Source organism: Kluyveromyces lactis, assembly GCF_000002515.2.
Source record: "Kluyveromyces lactis strain NRRL Y-1140 chromosome E complete sequence".
NCBI lineage: Eukaryota > Fungi > Ascomycota > Saccharomycetes > Saccharomycetales > Saccharomycetaceae > Kluyveromyces > Kluyveromyces lactis.
In genome coordinates this window covers 1,733,537-1,755,738 of record NC_006041.1, presented here as the reverse complement: position 1 = coordinate 1,755,738, position 22,202 = coordinate 1,733,537, and the positions used below count along the sequence as shown (strand labels likewise).

Sequence of the window (22,202 nt, the reverse complement as noted above, 5' to 3'; positions counted from 1 at the left end):
ATCATCTGTTTTTCAACATGTTAAGGTTTGCTACTAAATGGTACAATATCTATCGACAATAGTACTGGAGAGATGGTAACTTGCTTTTGTAGCAGAAATACGTATTCCATCCCTAATAGAACTCGACAGATTCTTTCTGAGCAGCATTATGAGTTGACGCAATTTGAACCTCCATGAAATGCCCAAGGACATCGATCCATTTAATCATCGGGGTCTCATCATTATGATCCGATTGCTGATAATATTACATAACCTATATCAAGTACACATTCAAACCCTCCCTGAGTCTGGGGATCCTATCCCACAAATACCAGTACAGATTGAATCCCACAGAGAATATTAACTGCCACGAATACTGCCATGTATATGTGCGTATATTTTCTTAGCATCTTCAATTAGCAAACTGTCGTCAAACACCGTGTAGTATCGTTTTTTTTTGCTATCAACATTTTGCGTTTGAGAAAGACAGACATACAGAGCAGGAAAAAAGAACAGAAATAGAGCAATCACTTTGCTGCAGAAGGTGGAGAGTCTCACTTTGAAAGACATTCAGGACGGTTGTCAACTTATCCATCGGAATAGTCTATGAAACTTGTAAGAATGAATTTGTGTTACTATGTTGTCGTTTTAGACAATCCGCAGAAAGTTCAGTGAATAATATAATGAATGGTGAACAATGAATCGGATCTCATCTAACTCGTTAGTCACATGATTAGAAATGTGCTGGTTCTTAACTTGGTTAATGTTTATATCTCAGGTTTTTTTAGGCTTTATAGAGTTTTCTAGTTTCTTACGTATGAGTACATTGCGGCTATAAATCTTGCCGAACCTAATTTCTGACTTGCGTCAGTTTTTGATCAGACAGTCCATTTGCACCTTTGATGTAGAGGAACGTGAGGTTAATGATGACTAGTAGTGCTGCTCTTAAATACCAAAGTTATGGTGTTTTATTTTGAATATGATTAACAATAATGACTGGCAGTTTGTATGGATTGAGCGTAATAATTACAGGGAATTTACCTTATAGTCTATTTTTGTTGTTTTTAGGGAAGAGTTCGTCGTCGTATCTGGTATAACATTAGTTAGTATTACCATTTTCATTAGCGTCATTCATTCATTAATGATAGAACCGAGGGTCAGATTAATGTTGATGATCGTTTGGATCAATCTTGAAGATCTTATCTGGATTCAAGATTCTCTTAGGATCCAAAGCGAGCTTCAACTTTCTCATAACTGCAACAGTGTCTTCACCAACTTCTTCCAACAAGTAGTCTCTCTTACCGATACCGACACCGTGTTCACCGGTACAAGTACCTTCAGCATCAATGGCTCTCTTGACCATATTTTCAACAATAGTTTCAGCTGTTTTTCTTTGTTCAGTGTTGTAGATGATGAATGCATGGAAGTTACCATCACCAGCATGACCAACCAAAGAGGTTAATAAACCAGATGCGTTCATTTCTTCCTTGGTAGCATTAATAACATCTGCGAATTTCGAGATTGGAACAGCAACATCGGTTGTCCAAATGTTGGCATCTGGGTTGGTCTTTCTGCCGGTATCAATGGTTGACCAAAGAGCAACTTTTCTAGCTTCCCATAGTTCTAGCTTGGAATCTTCATCAGTAGCAAATTCAAATTTGGTATTGTTGTGTTGAGAAGCAATTTTTTCCACTTCTTTAATGACTTCTTGAATAATCTGTTCAGATCTACCACCAATCTTGAAGAACAAAGTTGGAGATTCGACCCAGTTATCCTTTGAAGTAGCACCACTTTGGTTGATGATTTTCATCATGTTATCATCCAACAATTCCATAGCATTCAATTGAATACCGGCTTGAATCAAATGAGAGGAACAAGATGCAGCATCACTGACAGTTGGGAACGGAACGACAGCGACAGTTTCAAAAGTAGATCTAACATGACATTTAATAGTAGCTTCAGTAACGATACCCAAAGTACCTTCACTACCAATAATTAACCCGTTCAAATTGTAACCAGCAGACGATTTTCTAGGTCTTCTCTTGGTCTTAACAATAGTACCATCAGCCATACACATAGTAATATTAACAACGTTTTCCTTCATGGTACCATAACGATAAGCGTTGGTACCAGAACAAGAATTAGCAATGCAACCGGCGATTTGAGCACCTGGACCAGGGTCACAACCGAACAACAAACCATGATCGTTCAAATATTCGTTCAATTCTTCCCATGGAACACCACCTTGTACCACAACATCCAAATCCTCTTTATTCAATTGAATAATCTTATTCAAATATTTTGAAATATCCAAGACGACACAAGACCCTGGTCTAGTTGGTAGGAAATGCCCTTCCAAAGAGGTACCACCTGAAAATGGGATCACTGGGATAGAGTATTTGTGACAGATTTTCAATAATTTGGAAACATCTTCTGTGTTGCGTGGATACAAAACAATTTCTGGTCTTTGATTAGCTTCAGCATGATGAGAGTTGAAATAGGTATCCGAATGAGCATCCAAATCGTCCTTAGCCACAGTGAAGTTTTCAGGATCGTTTTCTAAGACATCTTTCAATTCAACAAGAGCTTTAGCAAAAGTTTCCTTATCACAGTACTCGGGAGAATCAAGGTCTTCCAATCTAGCAATGGACAAATCACTCACGGACTTTTCCTTCTCGAACTGAGAGCCTAGAGCATATGCAACAAACCCACCACCAATTAAAGAACCACCAAGAACGCTTAAAATGGCGGACGAAAATCCACCGCCGTTATTACCGTTAGAAGACGAATAATGTCTTTTTGCAACGGCAGTGGTCCTAGAACGCAGAACGTCCTTACGTAGTTGCAGCGAACCACGCAAAGCAAAACCGGATCTTCCAACAAACCTGAACATTGAGTTGCGTTTCTGGTCTTTCTTGCACTTTGCGATAACAAGTACACAAAACAGCTGCTAAGTTACCAAGTTTCTCTACCAAGTTGTTACCTTATTATATAGTATATTGATATGCGGAATACAGACGGCGTTCGATTATACATATATATATATATATATATATAAGTACAAGTTCATAGCTGAGAAAAAAAAAAACAGTTCAAACGCGGAATAGGAACAATCATATACCGTCGACTCCACGACTTGGTTCATCCACCCTTGTTTTGATACATATCCGGCTTGCTCTCCTCTGGTCTTCTCTGGCTTTTCTTTGTTGCCGGATTTCCATGATGATTTTTCACTTCGTAGCGTGGGATGTAGCGTGGATCGGATCTTGTTGTACTGGTTTGAGGCAGCACTGGGCCAGTGGAGAGTCAAGAGCGCTCTCAGATTCGGTAGATGAGAGAGAGAAAGAGCGACCGGGCTAGCGAACAAGACTTGGGCAATATTAACAGTTCAATTGTTTACGTTCTATATATGATATGTGATGATGATATGTGATGAGATCTGTTTTTTTTTTCTATTACATGAAATCGTCTTCTCCGAAATCGTCAAAGTTATCGTTACCACCTAGGTCGAAATCGTTATCCTTCTTGAAGGCACCGCCGAGGTTAGCCCTAGTAGCCTTGGCCTTCTTCTTACCGGCACCGCCTGTGGCGGTGCCTCCCTTGACTTTGGCCAAACGAGCTTGTCTTTCTTCTCTTTCTTTATCCTTCATCAATACGTTCAATGTCGCAATGGTTTGTCTGATGTTTTCGACGGTCATTGGTTTGGAAATGTCTCTGATCAAGTCGATGGCTAGTCCACCAGAGTAGTTCAACAAGGATTTGTTGCTTGTCGAGGTGATTGCGGTAGCCAACGCTTTCCTTAATTCTTGGTAATCTTTTTTGGTTTCCAAATCCGAGAACAATGGGTGCGATTGGATTGGGGTATCCTTGGTCAACGCAGCAGGTTGGGCGACAGCTGCAAGCTGTTCTCTTTCACGTTCGGCGCGGGCTCTTGGATGTTCTTCTGCGACGCCAAGACCGCCGAAAAGGTCTGCAGCGTTGTTCAAATCAGATTCCAGTTCAGCCTTTCTCAATAGTTCTTTACGGGTCTTGTCGTCAAGAGTATCGATATCGAGCATGGTGTTCTTTGTAGCAGCTGGTGTAGCAGCTGGTGATGGAGAGGCTTTCTTTGGAGCCTTGGCTGCAGCTGCTGCTGCTGCCTTAGGCTTAGGTTTAGCAGTCTCCTCGTCCTCCCAGGACTCTAGTACCGGCTCATCGTCGTTTTCAGCGAACTCATCATCCCATGAATTCAACACTGGCTTCTCTTTGGAGCCACTTGGCACTGCAAAATCTTCGTCGTCCCAGGACATTGTTGATTGATAATTGATCTCGGTTAGGGTAGAGCTGCTGAAAGCAAGTGTTTATTGATTGTCCTCGTTACAAATTCTTGTCAAGATGCTTATGGGTGGCATTAAATTTCGATTTTTGGGTCTTTTGGGAGCTGTTACCCGGGGCAGTGGTCTTCCTTCCTCCGTCCCTCCCTTCTGCCGCAAAGACTGCTACGTCAAACCATCATATTGCATGTAGAACGAAAATACCCTGCTATAGACCACGATTTTTTGTCTATCCAGAGTTCCACTGGCACCATATAACATGTTAATGATCACTTCCCTTTTAATGGTACCCAATTGACGTATTCATATCCTGTTCTGCCCATTATGACGCTCCAAAATTAATTTATTTTTGATACCTATTTCTCAAAATTAAATAGTTACTTTTTCTGGCGTCACTCATGCACCAGGCTCCTCATCATCCCATACGACCTTCGGTCCCTTATCATCGATTCCTTGACCAACACACAATTAATGATCAACTCTCGATCCGAACCTTTTTTATATATACATGTCAGTATTGAAAACATAAAATGTGCATCCATTTAATAGTTGTTGGTCCAATCTAACCATTGTGATATAGGCTCGTGACAAGTGGACCTAATCTGGAATAGTTGTTTGGCAACGCAATAATAAAGAAAGTATCTTTGGGAGATTATTCAATATATCGGCATGGGTGAATATAGAGTAAGTACTGGAAGAGGAGGCGCAGGAAACATGATAACGTCGAACGAGAAACCTTCACCGAAGGTTGTGACACAGGGTTCCCAGACCCCCAATATACTATCGCCAATTTACTCTACGGGTCGCGGTGGTGCTGGTAATATGAGGAGGAATGTGGACCCGGTTATGACACGCACCGCACAGGATGTTGACGATGACGACGTGATAGACGTGACTTCTTCAAACAATACAGGAACCATCAAAAAGATCAAGTCGAGACGCTTCTCGGAACCTCCAAAGACCATATCGATCGGTAGAGGTGGTGCTGGGAACATACTAAGCCCTAAATCGTCAAGAAAGAAAAGGGATGAGAAGGGCTCTAAGAATTCCTCCACTGGAGACAACGGATCGAGTCACGTGGACGAAAAATCATCAAAGAGTGGGTTCTTCTCCAAATTGAAGAGTCTTTTCAAGTGAATCGCCACCGATCAGCTCTTCTCCTTCCTATCTTTTCATCCCTCACACTTGCATAATGAGACTATATAGTCCTCCTTCTTCTTCCCTTCTCCTTTTTTATTAACGTAACGAAATGAACTTTAAAAAGTAATCAAAAGATACTTCTTCTGTCTTCATGAACATTGGGACACAGACCCTGACAACTTGAAACAGATGTAATTGTACATATAATACTGCATAGCCTTTCTTCCCTCTATTTAATAAGGCATTTTTAATATATAAGTAATTCATAATATTGATTTTTATCTCTCAATCAAATCTCATTCATATAAAGAAAATTAATAAATAATTGTTTCTTTACTAGTCGTACATACTCGTATTAAAAATAATAAATAGTTTAAATTGTGGAGGCTAGTTCTTCCAAGAGTTTGTAGTCACGTTTGACAATACCACCATTTCCAGGTAAGTTTGTGGACCCCATCAAGAATGTGTCAATGGCTGTAGCACACTTTCTTCCCTCTTGGATAGCCCACACGATTAGAGATTGACCTCTCCTACAGTCACCTGCTGCAAATACCTTGTCTCCGTCAACAGAGTACGAGGAATCTGACAACGTAGTGATGGTACCTCTTTTGGATTTGACAAAGGTAGGGTCTTCGATTACTTCAGGGCCGACGAAACCCATGGATAATAGAACGATGTCAGCTTCAAATATTTGTTCAGAACCTGGTACATCTACCATTTGCCAAACACCAGATTGAGATTTCTTCCATTCGACACGAACGGTTTTAATGGCTTTCACTTCACCATTTTCATTTCCAATAAACTCCTTGGATAAGATGCAGTACTCACGAGGATCTCTTCCGTAATGTTCTTTCACTTCCGCATGCCCGTAATCAATTCTCATGATACGTGGCCATTGAGGCCAAGGATTGTCCTTAGAACGTTCGTTAGGTGGTTGTGGTAACAACTCAAAGTTTAGAACTGACGCAGCGCCATGTCTGACAGAAGTACCTAAACAATCATTACCGGTATCACCACCACCAATAACAATAACTTTCTTCCCCTTGATTTGTTTCTTAATTGTTTCTAAGTCTCTGTCTAATAAAGCTTGCGTGTTGCTCTTTAGCAAAGTCATTGCAAAGTCGATGTTTTTCAATTCACGACCAGGAATTCTCAAGTCTCTAGGAATGGTCGAGCCAACGGTGTAAACAATAGCATCGAACTTAGATTTCAATTCCTCAACGGAGATATCTTTACCAACCTCAGTGTTTGTGATGAATTGAACACCTTCGGCTGCTAATAGATCCAAACGTCTTTGAACAATTGACTTGTCCAATTTCATATTTGGAATACCGTACATCAACAAACCACCGCAACGATCAGCCCTCTCGTAAACAACTACTGAATGACCAGCTCTGTTCAATTGGTCTGCGCAAGCCATACCTGCAGGGCCAGAGCCGATAACGGCAACAATCTTACCTGTTCTGACTTCAGGTGGACAAGGTTTAATCCATCCTTCTTTGAAAGCGTTATCGATAATCAATCTTTCAACAGACTTGATGCCGACTGGATCGTCAATGATAGCCAAGGTACAAGAACCTTGACATGGAGCGGGACAAACTCTACCAGTAAATTCAGGGAAATTGTTAGTTTCCAATAGTTTGTCCAATGCTAATTTCCATTGGTTTTTGAACACAAGCTCATTGAATTTTGGGATAATATTGGAAATTGGACATCCCGTATCTGATGTACAGAATGGAACACCACAGTCCATACATCTAGCAGTCTGTTGTCTAGCGTCCTTCTTTGTGATTGCATTAGAAAGCTCTTTCCAGTCTTTAGTTCTTGCCGCGGGAGATCTGTACTTTTCGTGTTTCATTTTATACTTCATGAAACCACGAATTTTCTCCAACTTTTCCTCGGCTTTTTTCAAATTATTAGTATCCTGTACGGCATCCTCAAGATCAAGTACCTTAGGTTCAGCCAAAGTCGATTTATGAGATACAGATGATCTGAGCAGATCGACTTCTCCGTTAGTTGCATCAACAGCGGAATCCGTTGAGCTGTTGAACTTCTTCAAGAAATCAGCAGTAGATTGTTTCTCCGCTTTAACCTTTTCCTTTGCTTCATTCTCAAGAACCTTCTTGTAGTCCGTAGGTATAACCTTTACGAAATTATTCAAGTAATGATTAAATTTATTCAGAATCTTTTTAGCAAGATCAGATTTGGTATAGTTGTAATGTTCTTGGATCAAGTTCTTCACAAACGCTATTTCAACAGGATCAACTAAACTTTGCATTTCAACGGTGTCATGATTGATTTTACCAACGAAATCATCATAATCTGATGTCAAACAATAAGCAATACCACCAGTTGCACCAGAGAAAGCGTTAAGAGATTCCATTTGAGAAAGAACAACAGCCCTACCACCAGTCATATATTCAAAGGCATTGTTACCTTTGATTCTCTCCACAACAACAGTAGCACCAGAGTTACGAACGGCAAAACGTTCACCAGCACAACCAGAAATGAATGCATAACCAGACGTTGCACCGTAGAAACAGGTATTACCGACGATAACATTCTCATCAGACTTAAATCTGGAGTCCTTTGGTGGTCTGATGACTAATCTACCACCAGACAAACCCTTTCCTACATAATCGTTGGCATCACCATCTAAAATGAAGGTCAAACCAGCAGTTAGGAATGCACCGAATGACTGACCAGCTGAACCAGATATATTAACCACCACCGTATCCTGAGGTAGACCATTTTCACCGAACCTTTTAGAGACTCTGTATGACAGTGTTGACCCCAAAGCACGATCAGTGTTGATGATGTTGGCATCAATGGTAACTGGCAAACCCTTATCTAGAGTAATTTCAGCTTCGTCGATTAACTTATTGTCGAGTCTAGTGTGTAACTTGTGATCCTGCTTTTTGGTAAACTTTGTTGCAACTCCTGGTCTGATCAAGTGGGCAGGAGTCAAGATTGGAGATAAGTCAATATTCAACGCTTTGGTCTTGACGTTGTCTCTTTTTCTCAACTTCTCAGAGTGTCCCACCATTTCGTCAACAGTTCTGAAGCCCAACTTTGCCATTATCCTTCTCAAATCTTGGATCAAATAATAGAAGAAGTTGATGACATGTTCAGGTTGACCTTTGAATTTGTCTCTCAAAACGGGGTCTTGAGTGGCAATACCAACTGCACATGCGTTCAAATGACATTTTCTCAACATAATACAGCCCATAGCAATCAAAGGAACGGTCGCCAAAGTGAAAGATTCGGCACCTAATAAAATTGCAACAGCAATATCGAATCCTGTTCTCAATTGACCATCAGTTTGAACAACGACGTTTCCTCTCAAATCATTCAAAACTAATGTTTGGTGTGTTTCAGCTAAACCAAGTTCCCATGGTAAACCAGCATACTTGATACCGGTCCATCTGGATGCACCTGTACCACCATCATGACCAGATACTAAAATATGATCAGCTTTGGCTTTAGCGACACCAGAGGCCACAATACCAACACCGACTTCAGAGACTAATTTAACTGAGATGCCTGCTCTTGGATTAGAGCACTTCAAATCATAGATTAACTGCTTCAAATCTTCTATGGAATAAATGTCATGGTGAGGAGGTGGAGAAATCAAACCCACATAAGGCGTAGAATGTCTAGTTTTGGCAATTTCTTTGGAAACCTTGTGAGCAGGTAATTCACCACCTTCACCTGGCTTAGCACCTTGAGCTATCTTAATTTGAATTTCGTCAGCATCTGATAAATAGAATGATGTTACACCGAACCTCGCAGATGCGACTTGCTTGATGGCAGATCTCATGGTGTCACCGTTGGAGTTTACAATAGATCTCTCTGGATCTTCACCACCTTCACCACAGTTACTCTTGGCACCTAAACGGTTCATTGCAACTGCTAATGTGGAGTGAGCTTCCATGGAAATTGACCCATACGACATAGCACCAGTAGCAAATCTTCTTGCGATCTCCGTCCAAGGTTCAACTTGTTCCAATGGGATTGATTCCGAATCAGAATAATCCAATTCCAAGAGACCTCTTAGAGTACAGTCTTTGATAGCCTCCATTTCTTTCTTAACGTACATTTCCCATGCATCTTCGTTTTTGTTTCTCACGGAGTCCTGTAGGGCAGCAATGGCAGTAGGATCATTGATATGCTTGTAGCCACCATCTCTCCAATGATATTCACCGGACTCAGGCAAATTTACCGATTTTTGTATCGTTAATCTAGATGGGAACCCGCGTTCATGCATAGAGAACGAATCTTGTGCCAAGTATTCAAATGTAACACCTTTGATTCTAGAGGCAGTACCAGCAAAACATAGATCAACGACCGAATTATCAATGCCTAAAGCTTCAAAGATCTGGGCACCTTTGTAAGATGCAAGAGTAGAGATACCCATCTTTGACATAACTTTGAAGATACCACCATCAACCGCGTGTTTGTAATTATCTAATAAAGTCTTATCGTCAATTGATGAATCATCGTTGTTGACATTTCGGACTAATCCTTCATGATTCATTCTGACCAAGGTCTCCATGGCTAGGTAAGGGAAAATACCATCACAACCATAACCTAATAGAACACAGAAATGATGCACCTCGCGAGCTTCACCAGTTTCCAAGATCAAAGCCACCTGAGAACGCTGTTTGTTGCGAACAAGATGGTGATGAATGGCACCAATAGCGATCAACGAAGAGATTGAGACCCGATCCGCAGATAACAGTCTGTCGCTAATGAACAAAATCTTCTTTCCTTGATCAATAGCATCACTGGCTTCCTGTGTGATTCTGTCAATGGTAGCCGTGTAGCCTAATAGACCTTCTTCTTTAGGGAAAGTAATGTCTATGTTCGAAGTAGACCAAGTAGGATGTGCCTTTTCAATATTTTTCAAGGCTTCAAATTCGTCCCAATGTAAAATTGGCGATTTTAAAACTAAACGATCGCATTGAGAAGGATGCATTTCCAAAAGGTTCCCTTGAGGTCCTACGAAACATTCCAAGGACATGACGTTGGCCTCACGAATTGGATCAATTGGAGGGTTTGTCACCTGGGCGAAAAGCTCTCTGAAATAATCATATAATAGTACTGGGTCTTCATTTAGACAAGCCAATGGAGCATCATTACCCATGGATCCTAGAGCTTCCTTACCTCCAAGCGCCATTGGTACAAGGATCATCGAAACCTGTTCATATGTGTATCCTAATGCCAATAGCCTTGGATCAGTTTGAGCTTTCAAGTTATAATCTGAAATGAAACTTGGCGGTAAGAATTTGGAAGTCTTCTCTAACACATCTTCCACTTTAATAACTTTTGATAACCACGACTTGAAATCCTTTCTCTTGGCGAACTTATGCTTTAATTGCTTTGTGTCGACCATTTCTCCAGATTCCGTATCAACTAGCAACATATCACCTGGTTTCAACTTACCCTTCTGAATGACCAATGAATTCTCCACAGGAATAACACCGACTTCTGAACCACAAATGACACGGTCATCGGATGTAATATAGTAACGGCATGGTCTTAAACCGTTCCTGTCCAAAGTGGCACCAGTGAAGCGACCATCAGTGAAGGTTAGCAAAGCTGGACCATCCCATGGTTCCATAAGGCATGACGCCCAATCGAACCACGCCTTCAAATCCGAGTCCATGTCCTTGTGATAGGCTTCTGGGACCATCAGTATAATAGCTTCTGGAAGGGAAAGAACACCGTTCATCATCAAAAGCTCCAGAACGTTATCCAATGCGGCAGAATCAGAACCACCTTCTTCCACAATCGGGTACAATTTATCCAATTGTTCACCAAACACCTCAGAAGCCATAACACCTTCTCTGGCTCTCATCCAATTCTTATTACCTCTCAAAGTATTAATTTCACCGTTATGAGCCAACCAACGTAGAGGTTGAGCACGGTCCCATGATGGGAATGTATTTGTTGAAAAACGAGAATGCACTAGTGCCATATGCGATTTGAAATGAGCATTAGTTAAATCATGGTAGTAATTGTACACCTGTGATGGGGTAAGCTGTCCTTTGTAAACTATAGTTTTGTTATCCAAGGAACAAACATAAAACCAGTTTTGAAGACCGATCGATGTAGAAGCCTGTTTCCGAAGAATGTACAAGCTAGTCTTAAACTTGGTTTCGCATGTGGATTGGAATTCATCCTTAGAGATGGAAGAAGATGAAGATGACTCGGAAAATAATTCTTTCAACACTACTAAAGGTTGCAAAATTTCTGGTTCTCGGGACAGTGCGACAGCACCAAGAATGGAAGAATCATGTGGTACAACTCTCCAACCTAGAACTTTCAAGTCCAAAGAATCAGCCAATTGTTCAAACGTTCTCTTGGAATTTACCAACGCTTCGGGAGAATCTTTCTTGAAGAAAACGTTCCCTACCGCGTACTGAGATTGATCTGGAATATCGATCCCTACATCCAATTTGAACTCTCTCTGCATAAACTCATGTGGGATACCGGTCAAGATCCCTGCACCATCACCGTTCCCATCTGAGGAAACAGCTCCTCTGTGTGTCATGTTACAGAGTAAGAACCGCGCATCAGAAACGATCTTATGGGATGACACACCTTTGATGTTAGCTACAAAACCAACACCGCAGGCGTCTTTCTCAAATTCAGGGTCATATAGACCCTGTTTGTCCGGTATGACATTAGCCCAGGACTTATAAACATGTGCTTTCTTTGATAAAGGTCTTTCATCTAAAGAACAACCGCCATCGTACGATTCTTCTAAAGGATCATATTTCCCAGAAGAAATCATTACAAGCAACTAAAATCCAAAAAAATAAGGATATGATATTTTAGTACTGACAAGTAAATGCTGTTCTATTGCTGGTTCACAGATCTTACCAAAAAAAACTGAACAACATCTAGAAATGAACGGGACTAAACAGTCAGTTACTTTTGATATTCTCAAATTTACATTCTCTTATATATAGGGAAAATGTCAGGCAGTAAGTAGCACATTAATTTCATTTATTATGATAAAATGTAATATTAAGAAATATATTAAGTATTTGATACCGATAAAATCACCATACCAAAAAAAAAAAATTCATTCGAAAACACTAGTCAAAAATGAAGTAAAGAAAGGAAGAGTAAGCGAGAAATCTCTTGAGGGTTTCTAAATTTGCTGTGCTCCTCTTCTCCCAATGAGAATTGGCGAATCGATTCTGATAACAAAGCGGAGACTCAGACTGGGATTGGGACTGCACTAGATGGAATCCAGCTTTCACGGGATGAACCGATAGTCAAATAAAGATGACTGCTGAATAACGTGCTTTGAATAGCTCTTTTCGAGCTTGAAAATGGCGTAGTTTTCAGACCCAAACGTATTTTTTTCAGAAAACACCGCAGAAGAAAAAACAAAAAGGCATACTTGGGATTGATAAGGGGAGGAGGGGCTACAGTGCGTTGCTGATGGTGTAAGCAGGCAAAGTGACATTACGTTACCCGGTCGTATAGATAAGAGAAAGGATTTGGGTTCCCCACTCTCCGAGTTTAGGGGCCAAGTCAGTTTCGATCTAATCGGACCAATCATATCGAGGTTGCTCGAATTTGCTGGCAGCGGGACGAAGGTGGGTGAGAAGTGCTGGTGACAAGAAGAAGAACAGGGAGGTAATCATCGATCACGTGAATGATATACATTACGTCAGCCGGTATGAATCCGGGTAACAAGCTTGTACCTTGACGCGTTACCCAGACTCATGCATTTTTGATCAATGCATTCCAACGTAGAGAATGGTGTTCAAACCCTAATGTGTTGTTCCTAAATATGAGGCATGCGTTCCTACATGCGGTTCTGCTTGGAATTCGAGAACCCGTTCGTATAATACCTCCGAGTACTGGGTACGTTTTACTTCTACACCCGGTACCACATGTATATATTTACGTACTTATGTCACTGATATCTACATGTAAATTCAGAATAAGTTACAGTACATCATGAGCTAGTATACGGGAATTCTGCCTCCAATGGTCCCTCGTACCTCTTTTGTTGAAGTTGAGTCGTCGTTCATTATTTGTTTTAAGAAGATTAAAAAAGCTTTTTGATGGCTTGAAGTTAAAGTATCCAAGTGGAGCATGAAAAAGAAAGAAGGAAGTGAAAAATGAAATCTGAATGTCATTAGACAGACGTAAGGTGGAATTTGGTTACCTCTAGCCTCGGAGTGGTTCGTCTTTTATAGTAAATCAGAACTGCTCGGGCTTGTTTGCTTCAACTGAAAACCACTTATTTATTCCATTAGCACCGACCCCTGATTGGTTCGAAAGTGTATAGGTGGGCACACTACGTTGCTGTTTAATCGATAGATTTCCCACAGTTTTCAGTATATCCTGATCGAACGATAAAAAGATGGCTGTTGATCTTTCGGAAGGAGAGCCTAAACGTAGGCGTCATTCGAAGAAAGGATGTCTTACTTGCAAAGTACGGAAGAAAAGGTGTTCAGAGGATAGGCCAATTTGTAAAGATTGTGCAAGGCTCAGTTTGGATTGTGTGTTTCCGGACAATTTGACTAAAGATCAGATAAGAGCTTATAAAGTTTGGTTACAAACTGAATTGAAGAAGAAGAAACTCAAGGTAAATGCTGTGATGTCTATTAGCAGAGACTCTTCTTCTGCAGCTGGTTCTTCGACTTTGGTAAATGGACATTCTCCTTTTACTGCGGCAGTGGATGCGGTCGGAGTTCATTTGAATAGTTTTATGTCAAGTGGTATGGCTATGTCAAACTCCCATTCCCACTCCCATTCACATTTACACCCGTCTCCTAAATTGCCTGTAATGAGCCCGTCCATGCTGGACATGGTACTTACTGAGATTGAATCTGATGGATCTTACCCTCAACATATGGGCTCATTACTTTCACCAGGGTTTAGTGCCCTAGATAAAAGTCAAGAGTCTCAGCAGGACGACGGCTCTGAAGATATAGATCATACTACGGCTATTGCTCTTGTAGATGATAATAAAACTAGCTTTTTGCAAGATCTACAGAGGAATACAAGTTCCAGCATCAATGCTGGAAAACTGAATGAGGAAGGTACAGATATAGTGAAATTGCAACGAGTCCAGTTTCCTGATCCGTACATGTCACATCCTTTAACAGAACCACTAATGATGGAACTGGATGCAACGGGACTGCATCTTTACAACTATTATCGTGATCATTTAGCTCAGGTGATTTGTATTGCACCAGCAAGGCAAAATTTTTATCTCCAATGTTTCCTTCCTATGGCACATAAACATAAGGGGATTCTATATGGTATTCTTGCATGGGCTGCTCATCACCTTTCCATTTCTAAATCTGTGCCAGCGCTGGATGAAGGTGGTGCTTCCACTCGACTTATAATAGATAGAGACTCGCGTTTCTCAAAGTTGGCCAACAATTACACATTAGAGTCGCTACAATGTTTATATGAACCACAGCACCAGCAATCGCCATCATCATTTTTATATTCCTTGGCTCAAATTTTGGTCTTGTGTGGGGCAGAGATATGTCAAGGGGACGTTAATAGATGGCAGATTTTACTACAAACCGGTGCCAAATTGATTAAAGAACATATTGGTGGTTCGAATTTGATTTCGTTATTGACGGATGATAACAGTTCAAAGTTCGACGCCATCGACTTGATGACCAGAAATTGGTTATTAGCGAATTTCATATACCATGATATCATGGGTTCACAGACCACAAAATTCCCCATGAACCAATATGAAACGTTATTATTATCTTCAAACCCAAATTTCACTGATTGCAATTTACAAGTCGATTCCCTACATTTGTTGAATAGGCCCATTTTCAAAGTATTGGGTGAAACTACAAATCTGATAAGGCAAATGAAATCAGAGAAATTGAACGTGTCTTCACAGAATTTCAAGACTATTATGTTCAATGCCTTGGAACTAAACCAACAGTTATTAAATCTCACGCCAGATGAAAATGGTCTTGACATTTTATCGCATTGTACAGAAGAGAATGACGACGAAATAAACTATAGGGAGCTATCCGAACACCTTTTTGAGATTTTCAGACTTTCGGCGTTAATACATTTAAAGATCAATTTTTTGAAGGTTGAAAACAATACCTTTGAAATAGTGTTTTATACGAAAACGCTACTATCAAAGCTAGATCTTGTCTTGGGAACTAAATTGGAATCGTCGCTATGTTTTCCGATGTTCATCTGTGGGATCAATTGTTTGGATCAGGATAGGGCCATAATTGAGGATAAATTCATACGGTACATTGATACTTACAAATGTCGTAATGTGGTTCGTGCACATGACATTATGCAAAATGTCTGGAAGATGGATGACGAAGGAGAATCTATAGGGTCCTCGGGGGTTAGAGAACGTGATTGGATAGATATTTGTGACGATATCGGATGGGATATAAGTTTTGCTTGAGAGAAAGGGAGTGACCCATTCTCGGTTCAGTCATAAATATAGATTCAGATCAAATGTAATAATATACAAATATGTAATAAACGATTTAGTTTCAAAGCAAGTAGACTATTTACAATAATGAGATCAAATAATACTAACAAGGAACTTGCCCTGGTATATTGATAAATATGTGATTAACGTTTAGCTCGTCATTTTTTTTACTGGTTGATCTGCTCTGCTTCTTGTGATATAAATAAAAGTCCTGGGAGGTTAAAAGATAAACCCGACGAAGTAAATTGAGAGTCCATGTCTCTAGTATATATATTGTTTGTTGTTCGATGCTTGTATGGTAGTAAATGCAAATAAATAACTGGAAAGCAGAAGGAGAATAGGCCAAATAAACCGTTTTCAGCTCGAAGTTTTGTTTAACGAGAGATCCAGTCTTTGCAAAACGAAAGTCATGCCCTTCCTGCTCTTCTGAATATTCTCATCGAACTTGCTATGTGACCAGCTCTCGATTCTGTTTCTAATCCCAATCCCAAATCCACTACTGAACTTGACCATGGATTTCACCTGAGTGCTATTCCCGTCTTTTTCAAACCTAGTATATTCTTCCACTTTTATAATCTTCGTATGATCTAAATTCCTAGTATAAGTCAGCATTTCTCCCTTCTTGGTATCGACCACTGAATGTTCAATGATCCAGGATTCAGATATCTTTCCAAGAAAAGGTTTCACCCAATTGGGAAGCTTCCCCATCTTTTTAATCAATCTAATAGATATAAGTCTCCCATCATCATCGACACGTCTAGAAAGAGTGTCGATACTCAAAACATGAGAGGCATATGGGTTTGGGTATCGGTTAAAAAATGCTATGGTGACAGCATCGAATGAATTTCCAAACGTATGTGAATTATTATGCCAGAGGACCATCGGAACAATCGAAAGGTTAAAAGATAAAACGTTGAAATGATAGTTGCCAGAACCTTGATACTGATCTCCCTACCTCAATTAGTTCCGGTGGGCTTAAATGTAATATGAAATAGTAGAATGTTAATGACAAGTGTGAATCCAAAAGCAGACTTTAATTCATCACCAGTTACTAAGGTATCACCATCTTATAAATACTATCAAGCTTTTTTCCGTATTTCGAATTTTTTTTTTTCAGTTTCTACCGACATGAAGACCGAAAAAAAGGCATTCGCTTATTCAGTCACACAATCAAGCCGTCACCCTAATCACTGACTAAACGAGTCCATTGTCCGGAATTACGATGAATATTTGAAAACCGCTGGTAACGGTTCTGGTTGAGACGATGCATAAAGTGCATCGATTCTACCTGCAAGAGATACGATCTATGTCAAAGTGTTGGCTTCTCCAATATTGAACTATATACTGCTCTATAAAATGTATGCCTAGCATCTATCATATTATCAATGCAATAGCTGCACCCAGGTAAACCAAGTTGCTTGATGAACCAAACTGATTCATGTCCCTGTTCATATTGAAAGCACCTCCGTTAGTGCTATTTACGTAAGCAGTTGTCTGTGTTGACGAAGCGCTGCTTGCCGATTGTGACAGAGTAGCTGTCGTCGAACCAGTCTCAGTAAGGGAAGACGAGGGGAGCCACCAAATCTTAGATGTATACGTTTCACCTGCGGAATTTGTGGTGGTGAGTATAGTTATTGGTTCATCGTAGTTTCTAGTTGACGTGGCCAGCGTATTGTCTACTGAAACTGTATTGCTGGCTGAGGTCTCTGCCCATACACTTGCTTGGGAAGTCACGTGATTAGTATTACTGGTCGTTGCCGATGTAGTAGCGGTTTCAACTGCAGCAGCAACGTAGGAGCCAGTAGTCTCTTGTTGCGAATATGCTGCCTGTTCTGGTTGTTGTGAGGCTGTTGCTTGTTCTGGTTGTTTCTCAGATTGCTGTGCATCATCATCTAGAGAACCTAAAACTGCTGCACTGGCAATACGTAGGAAGAAAAGTGTCACTAATATTTCAATAATTCTGTTATTCATTGTCATTGTCAGTTTGGATTACCGCTATAGATCTGCTATTTTTAACATTAAAGTCGAATTAAGGTTGGTAGATACTCGCCAAGATACTGCTGCTTATATACCTTTACGTTCACTGATCACCTCAACGTTTCCCTAAATACCATTTTTTTCTTATGCCGGCAGGTACAGCCTTTAATTTCAGATTTCTTTAATTAAAACCCAGCATAGTAAAACTCAAGTAGTAATGAGAGAGGAGGCTGAATAATGAATTAAGATGCCCTCTCAGAGCAGGCTTATCATTTAGTGAGTATAATGCCTCAATGATGATCTCCTTCTTGAAGGGACATCGAGGCAACTTCTTCTAAGAAGCTGACTATTAGGCTTTTAAATGCTCTTCCAATTTGTGACTGAAACCTGCCGTCATTTCATAATGAAATGTGACATTGAGATTCTAAATCTACATACCCACATTGCATGTTTCAACGGACAATATCAGAATATATCTTTTTTAAATATCTTAAACATTTATTTACAGTAAGACAACACCAACATTACTACGTTTTTCCACGTCAAAGGTCTGGTCTTCCTTGATACCACCAGTGATTGGGAAACATCTATAATTGAACAAGTAGAAGTTTAAGAACCCGTCACCAGGCCCGAACTTCAAGTCTTCCAAGAACAACGCATTATCTTGGGAAGTTAGAGCGTTGAATACGTCCATTTTCAAATTACGAGCTAAAATACATGCATCGTTGATCAACAGATTCAATCTCTTTCTTAATCTTTCTGTGCCCTCTGCGCTAAATCTGTCGTATCCGAAGTCGGCATCAGAAGCATAATAGAACATATAACCAATTCCCAAATCCTTGTACAATGGGTTGTTGATGATCGTGAACGGCAAGGAGTAAAACGAGACGAAGTCTGTCACCTTACCCTCGTCGTTTTCAATAATGTAGGAATATACAACATCTTCTCTGGTCAAGATCCAATGTCTGAACTCTTCTTTATCGAAGTTTGGTCTCAATTCAAATCTTTGCTGGTATTTATTGAAAAGTTCAAAGGCCTCATCAACGTGTCTTTCCTCCATTAGTTTAATGTTAGAGATTGGAGTCTTTGGTAAAGTATATTTAGCAATCATTTGGGTTTTGGTAGCGTTTGCTGGCAAAGCAGTAAACTCAACGTCGTATAACTTTGACCAGTTTAGTGGTCTATGAGCATAACGGCATGAACTGACTGGCGAGGGCAAAACCACACCACCAGTGTGCAAGGCTTGCCAAATATCGTACTTATTCACCCTTCTGGTAACTTCTTTGATTAAAATTGGCGCCAATCTCTTTGATCTCAACTTCTTGTGCACACATAAGAAGTTAATTTCGACACTACGCACATCATTACCTCTAACTTGTAAGTTGGTTGGGATAGCGCTGATAAAACCAACAAGTCTCTTGGTTTCTTTAACCCTGACACCGACTTGCCATTCCTCTTTCCAGCCAGGTGGTTTCAACCCCCAATTCAAGAAATCACGGGAATAATTGAATCTGAAGGTAGAGTCTTTGTCCTCGACATAGTTCTCATTCAATAACACGTATACGTCTTCCAACTGTTTTTCGTCATTAACGTCAACGGTACACCACTCGAAATCTCCCAATAATGGCAAGGGTGTGTCTGGAATATCCTCTGGTCTCTTACTGGAATCAATAGGCCCCTCTTTCTTGATCACTTCATCAAATTTAGTAACCGGCTGAGTCTTCCAGAACTTATACTCGTTCATATCCTTACGTTGTTGAGAGGTGAACTTCGACAAATCACCATCATGGACCTTCAAAAGTTTCAACAACTCTTCCAATTTCTTAGATTTATCTTCTTCAGACATTGTGATATATTATTTCCAGCGGAAAAGACGCGCGTTCGCAGCTACCTTAAGGTCGATCGGGGCAACAATAGCAGTACTAACAAAAGTCAACCGCTGTATCGCCTATTGTACTTCTTTTGAAGTCGTTTCAAATGTCGTTTCCCATATTGACAAATCCTAGCTCAACGTTTTTTTTTTTCAGATTAACCTGAGCGGTGTCATCAAGTCGCACATTTTGCAAACAAAATTACATATTAATGATAGAGAACATTCGATTCAAGATCATCAAGCTGCTATGACAACTATCATAAGGGCTTAATTGTTTGAGATTTATAATTGCGGCTTAACTGCAGTTGTAGATGCCATTAACACCTTATTCCTTTCCGTCTGCGCTGTTTCAACAGGGGTCGAATCCATCTACTTTCTTTTTTCTTTCGAGGTTAGCGATTCGAAAATTTTCTAACATGAGATGAGATGAGATGAGATGAGATGAGATAGGTAGTTGATAAAACTGGGACTGGTTTATGGTTTATAGGCTGTTTGTATTGATACAGGGTGTTCTTATATACCAATTAATCAGTGTATTTGTTTGATAAGTGGAAGTATCACCATGTTGTCTGCTACTTCGTGGGTACCAAGAGGGTTCGCGAGTGAATTTCCTGAGAAATATGAACTTAACGATGAAGAGATGGAAAGGATTAACGAGTTGGCCAAATTGAATTTAGATGAGGCCAAACATGATTTAGAAGAGGCTCAGGAAGCTGAAGAAGGAGGTGAAGAAGTTACAGAAGAAGTGGAAGAGCCAACTACTAATGGTAACGCATTGAAGGACCAATTGGCAGTTGATGACGATTTGAAAGAATTCGACTTAGAGCATTACGATGATCCAGAAGATGAAGCCAACGCCCAAGATGCCATGTTCATGGGTTTATCCGAGGAAGTCAAATTTTACGAGGGTGAAGAAGGTGAAGATCCTTATATTTCCCTTCCAAAATCAAAGGATGACGTGGAAGAGAAGCAAGAATTACAAGTTTATCCGACTGATAACATGGTCCTAGCTACCAGAACTGAAGATGACGTTTCTTACTTGGACGTATATGTGTACGATGATGGTGCCGGGTTCCACGATTCGGATATTCCATCAGAAAAGGGTGATGAACAAGATCCTGATGTGGCGCGTGGTTTAGTTCGTGATTCTTCGTTGTATGTACACCACGACCTTATGTTACCAGCCTTCCCACTTTGTGTTGAATGTTTGAATTACAAGCCAGGTTCAAACAGTGATGAAACTGTTGCAAATTTCGCTGCAGTGGGTACTTTCGATCCTGCCATTGAGATTTGGAATTTGGATTGTGTTGATAAGGCTTTCCCTGATATGATTCTTGGTGAACCAACAGATAACTCTATCGCCTTACCAACTAAATCAAAAAAGAAGAAGAAGAGCAAAAGCAAACATGTGACAACACATCACACTGATGCCATCCTATCTCTAGCACATAACAAACAGTTCAGAGCAGTTTTAGCCTCTACATCAGCAGATCATACTGTCAAATTATGGGATTTAAACACAGCAACCGCCGCTCGTTCGTTAATCAACATCCATTCAAATACCAATGTGTCAGCATCGCAATGGCATCCATCAAACGGTTCTGTGTTATTGACTGCTGGTTACGATTCTCGTGCTGCATTGTCCGATGTGAGAATCGAAAACGACAACGATATGTCTAAATACTGGAACGTTTCATCCGGAGAGGAAATCGAATGTGTCCGTTTTGCTGATGAAAACATCTTCATTTGCGGTACTGATAACGGTAACGTGTACTCTTTTGATATTAGAAATGGTGCCGAATCTAAGCCAGTTTGGACTTTGAAGGCTCATGATGCAGGTGTTTCATCTGTCGAAATCAACAGACATATTCCAAATATGCTGTTAACCAGTGCTATGGGTGAAAAACCTGTCAAATTATGGAAATGTCCATTAGACGCAAAGCCTGGTAAAGGTCCAAGCATGGTACTAAGTCGTGATTTCGGTGTAGGAAATGTATTAACCACTTCATTCGCACCAGATATTGAAATTGCAGGTAATATGGTTGTTGGTGGTGTGAGCCCCGGTCTAAAATTATGGGATGTGTTCACAAACAGATCTGTTAGAAAGAGTTTCCAACCAGAGCTTAAAACCTTACAACAACGAGCAAGAGAAGAGGCCATAGCTCTGGGGAAAAGTTCAAGAATCGCTAGAAAGTATACCAAAAACGACAACCCAGAAACTGTGCTCACTGTGGAGGATCAAAACGATGAGGAAGAAGACGACGAAGAAGATGAAGATTAAATTCTCGTCACACAGTTTCACTATTGTACAATATATAATGCATATTCCTAATTCTCTATAAGGATAAAACAGAATTAAAATGAACCTCCAGTCAAAAATCTCTAGACTAGTTGCAACATAGTACGTCCTTTCTAGGTTACTTACCCATTAATACATTTTCGGCGGCGTATA

The 22,202-nt window shown here is 40.3% G+C and overlaps 9 protein-coding genes across 9 annotated transcripts; 3 read left to right on the top strand and 6 right to left on the bottom strand.

Annotated features, from left to right (window-relative positions):
- Positions 1-1,141: 1,141 nt before the first annotated feature.
- On the bottom strand, positions 1,142-2,872 carry DLD1 (D-lactate dehydrogenase; the record flags this gene model as incomplete). The annotated part of the gene is made up of 1 exon (XM_454842.1): positions 1,142-2,872. The coding sequence occupies one exon, from the start codon at positions 2,870-2,872 to the stop codon at positions 1,142-1,144; it is 1,731 nt and encodes a 576-aa protein (XP_454842.1).
- A 562-nt stretch (positions 2,873-3,434) lies between these two features.
- Positions 3,435-4,268, bottom strand: HCR1 (translation initiation factor eIF3 core subunit j; the record flags this gene model as incomplete). The annotated part of the gene is made up of 1 exon (XM_454841.1): positions 3,435-4,268. One exon carries the CDS (start codon positions 4,266-4,268, stop codon positions 3,435-3,437), a length of 834 nt encoding a protein of 277 aa, XP_454841.1.
- Positions 4,269-4,961: 693 nt separating this feature from the next.
- Positions 4,962-5,429, top strand: PAR32 (Par32p; the record flags this gene model as incomplete). Its single annotated transcript, XM_454840.1, has 1 exon — positions 4,962-5,429. One exon carries the CDS (start codon positions 4,962-4,964, stop codon positions 5,427-5,429), a length of 468 nt encoding a protein of 155 aa, XP_454840.1.
- A 376-nt stretch (positions 5,430-5,805) lies between these two features.
- Positions 5,806-12,231, bottom strand: GLT1 (glutamate synthase (NADH); the record flags this gene model as incomplete). The annotated part of the gene is made up of 1 exon (XM_454839.1): positions 5,806-12,231. One exon carries the CDS (start codon positions 12,229-12,231, stop codon positions 5,806-5,808), a length of 6,426 nt encoding a protein of 2,141 aa, XP_454839.1.
- Positions 12,232-13,824: 1,593 nt separating this feature from the next.
- UGA3 (Uga3p) lies at positions 13,825-15,870 on the top strand (the record flags this gene model as incomplete). The annotated part of the gene is made up of 1 exon (XM_454838.1): positions 13,825-15,870. The coding sequence occupies one exon, from the start codon at positions 13,825-13,827 to the stop codon at positions 15,868-15,870; it is 2,046 nt and encodes a 681-aa protein (XP_454838.1).
- Positions 15,871-16,257: 387 nt separating this feature from the next.
- Positions 16,258-16,782, bottom strand: UPS1 (Ups1p; the record flags this gene model as incomplete). The annotated part of the gene is made up of 1 exon (XM_454837.1): positions 16,258-16,782. The coding sequence occupies one exon, from the start codon at positions 16,780-16,782 to the stop codon at positions 16,258-16,260; it is 525 nt and encodes a 174-aa protein (XP_454837.1).
- Positions 16,783-17,274: 492 nt separating this feature from the next.
- On the bottom strand, positions 17,275-17,877 carry NCW2 (Ncw2p; the record flags this gene model as incomplete). Its single annotated transcript, XM_454836.1, has 1 exon — positions 17,275-17,877. The coding sequence occupies one exon, from the start codon at positions 17,875-17,877 to the stop codon at positions 17,275-17,277; it is 603 nt and encodes a 200-aa protein (XP_454836.1).
- A 502-nt stretch (positions 17,878-18,379) lies between these two features.
- Positions 18,380-19,723, bottom strand: NMT1 (glycylpeptide N-tetradecanoyltransferase NMT1; the record flags this gene model as incomplete). Its single annotated transcript, XM_454835.1, has 1 exon — positions 18,380-19,723. One exon carries the CDS (start codon positions 19,721-19,723, stop codon positions 18,380-18,382), a length of 1,344 nt encoding a protein of 447 aa, XP_454835.1.
- Positions 19,724-20,312: 589 nt separating this feature from the next.
- Positions 20,313-22,031, top strand: PWP1 (rRNA-processing protein PWP1; the record flags this gene model as incomplete). Its single annotated transcript, XM_454834.1, has 1 exon — positions 20,313-22,031. The coding sequence occupies one exon, from the start codon at positions 20,313-20,315 to the stop codon at positions 22,029-22,031; it is 1,719 nt and encodes a 572-aa protein (XP_454834.1).
- Positions 22,032-22,202: the final 171 nt, after the last annotated feature.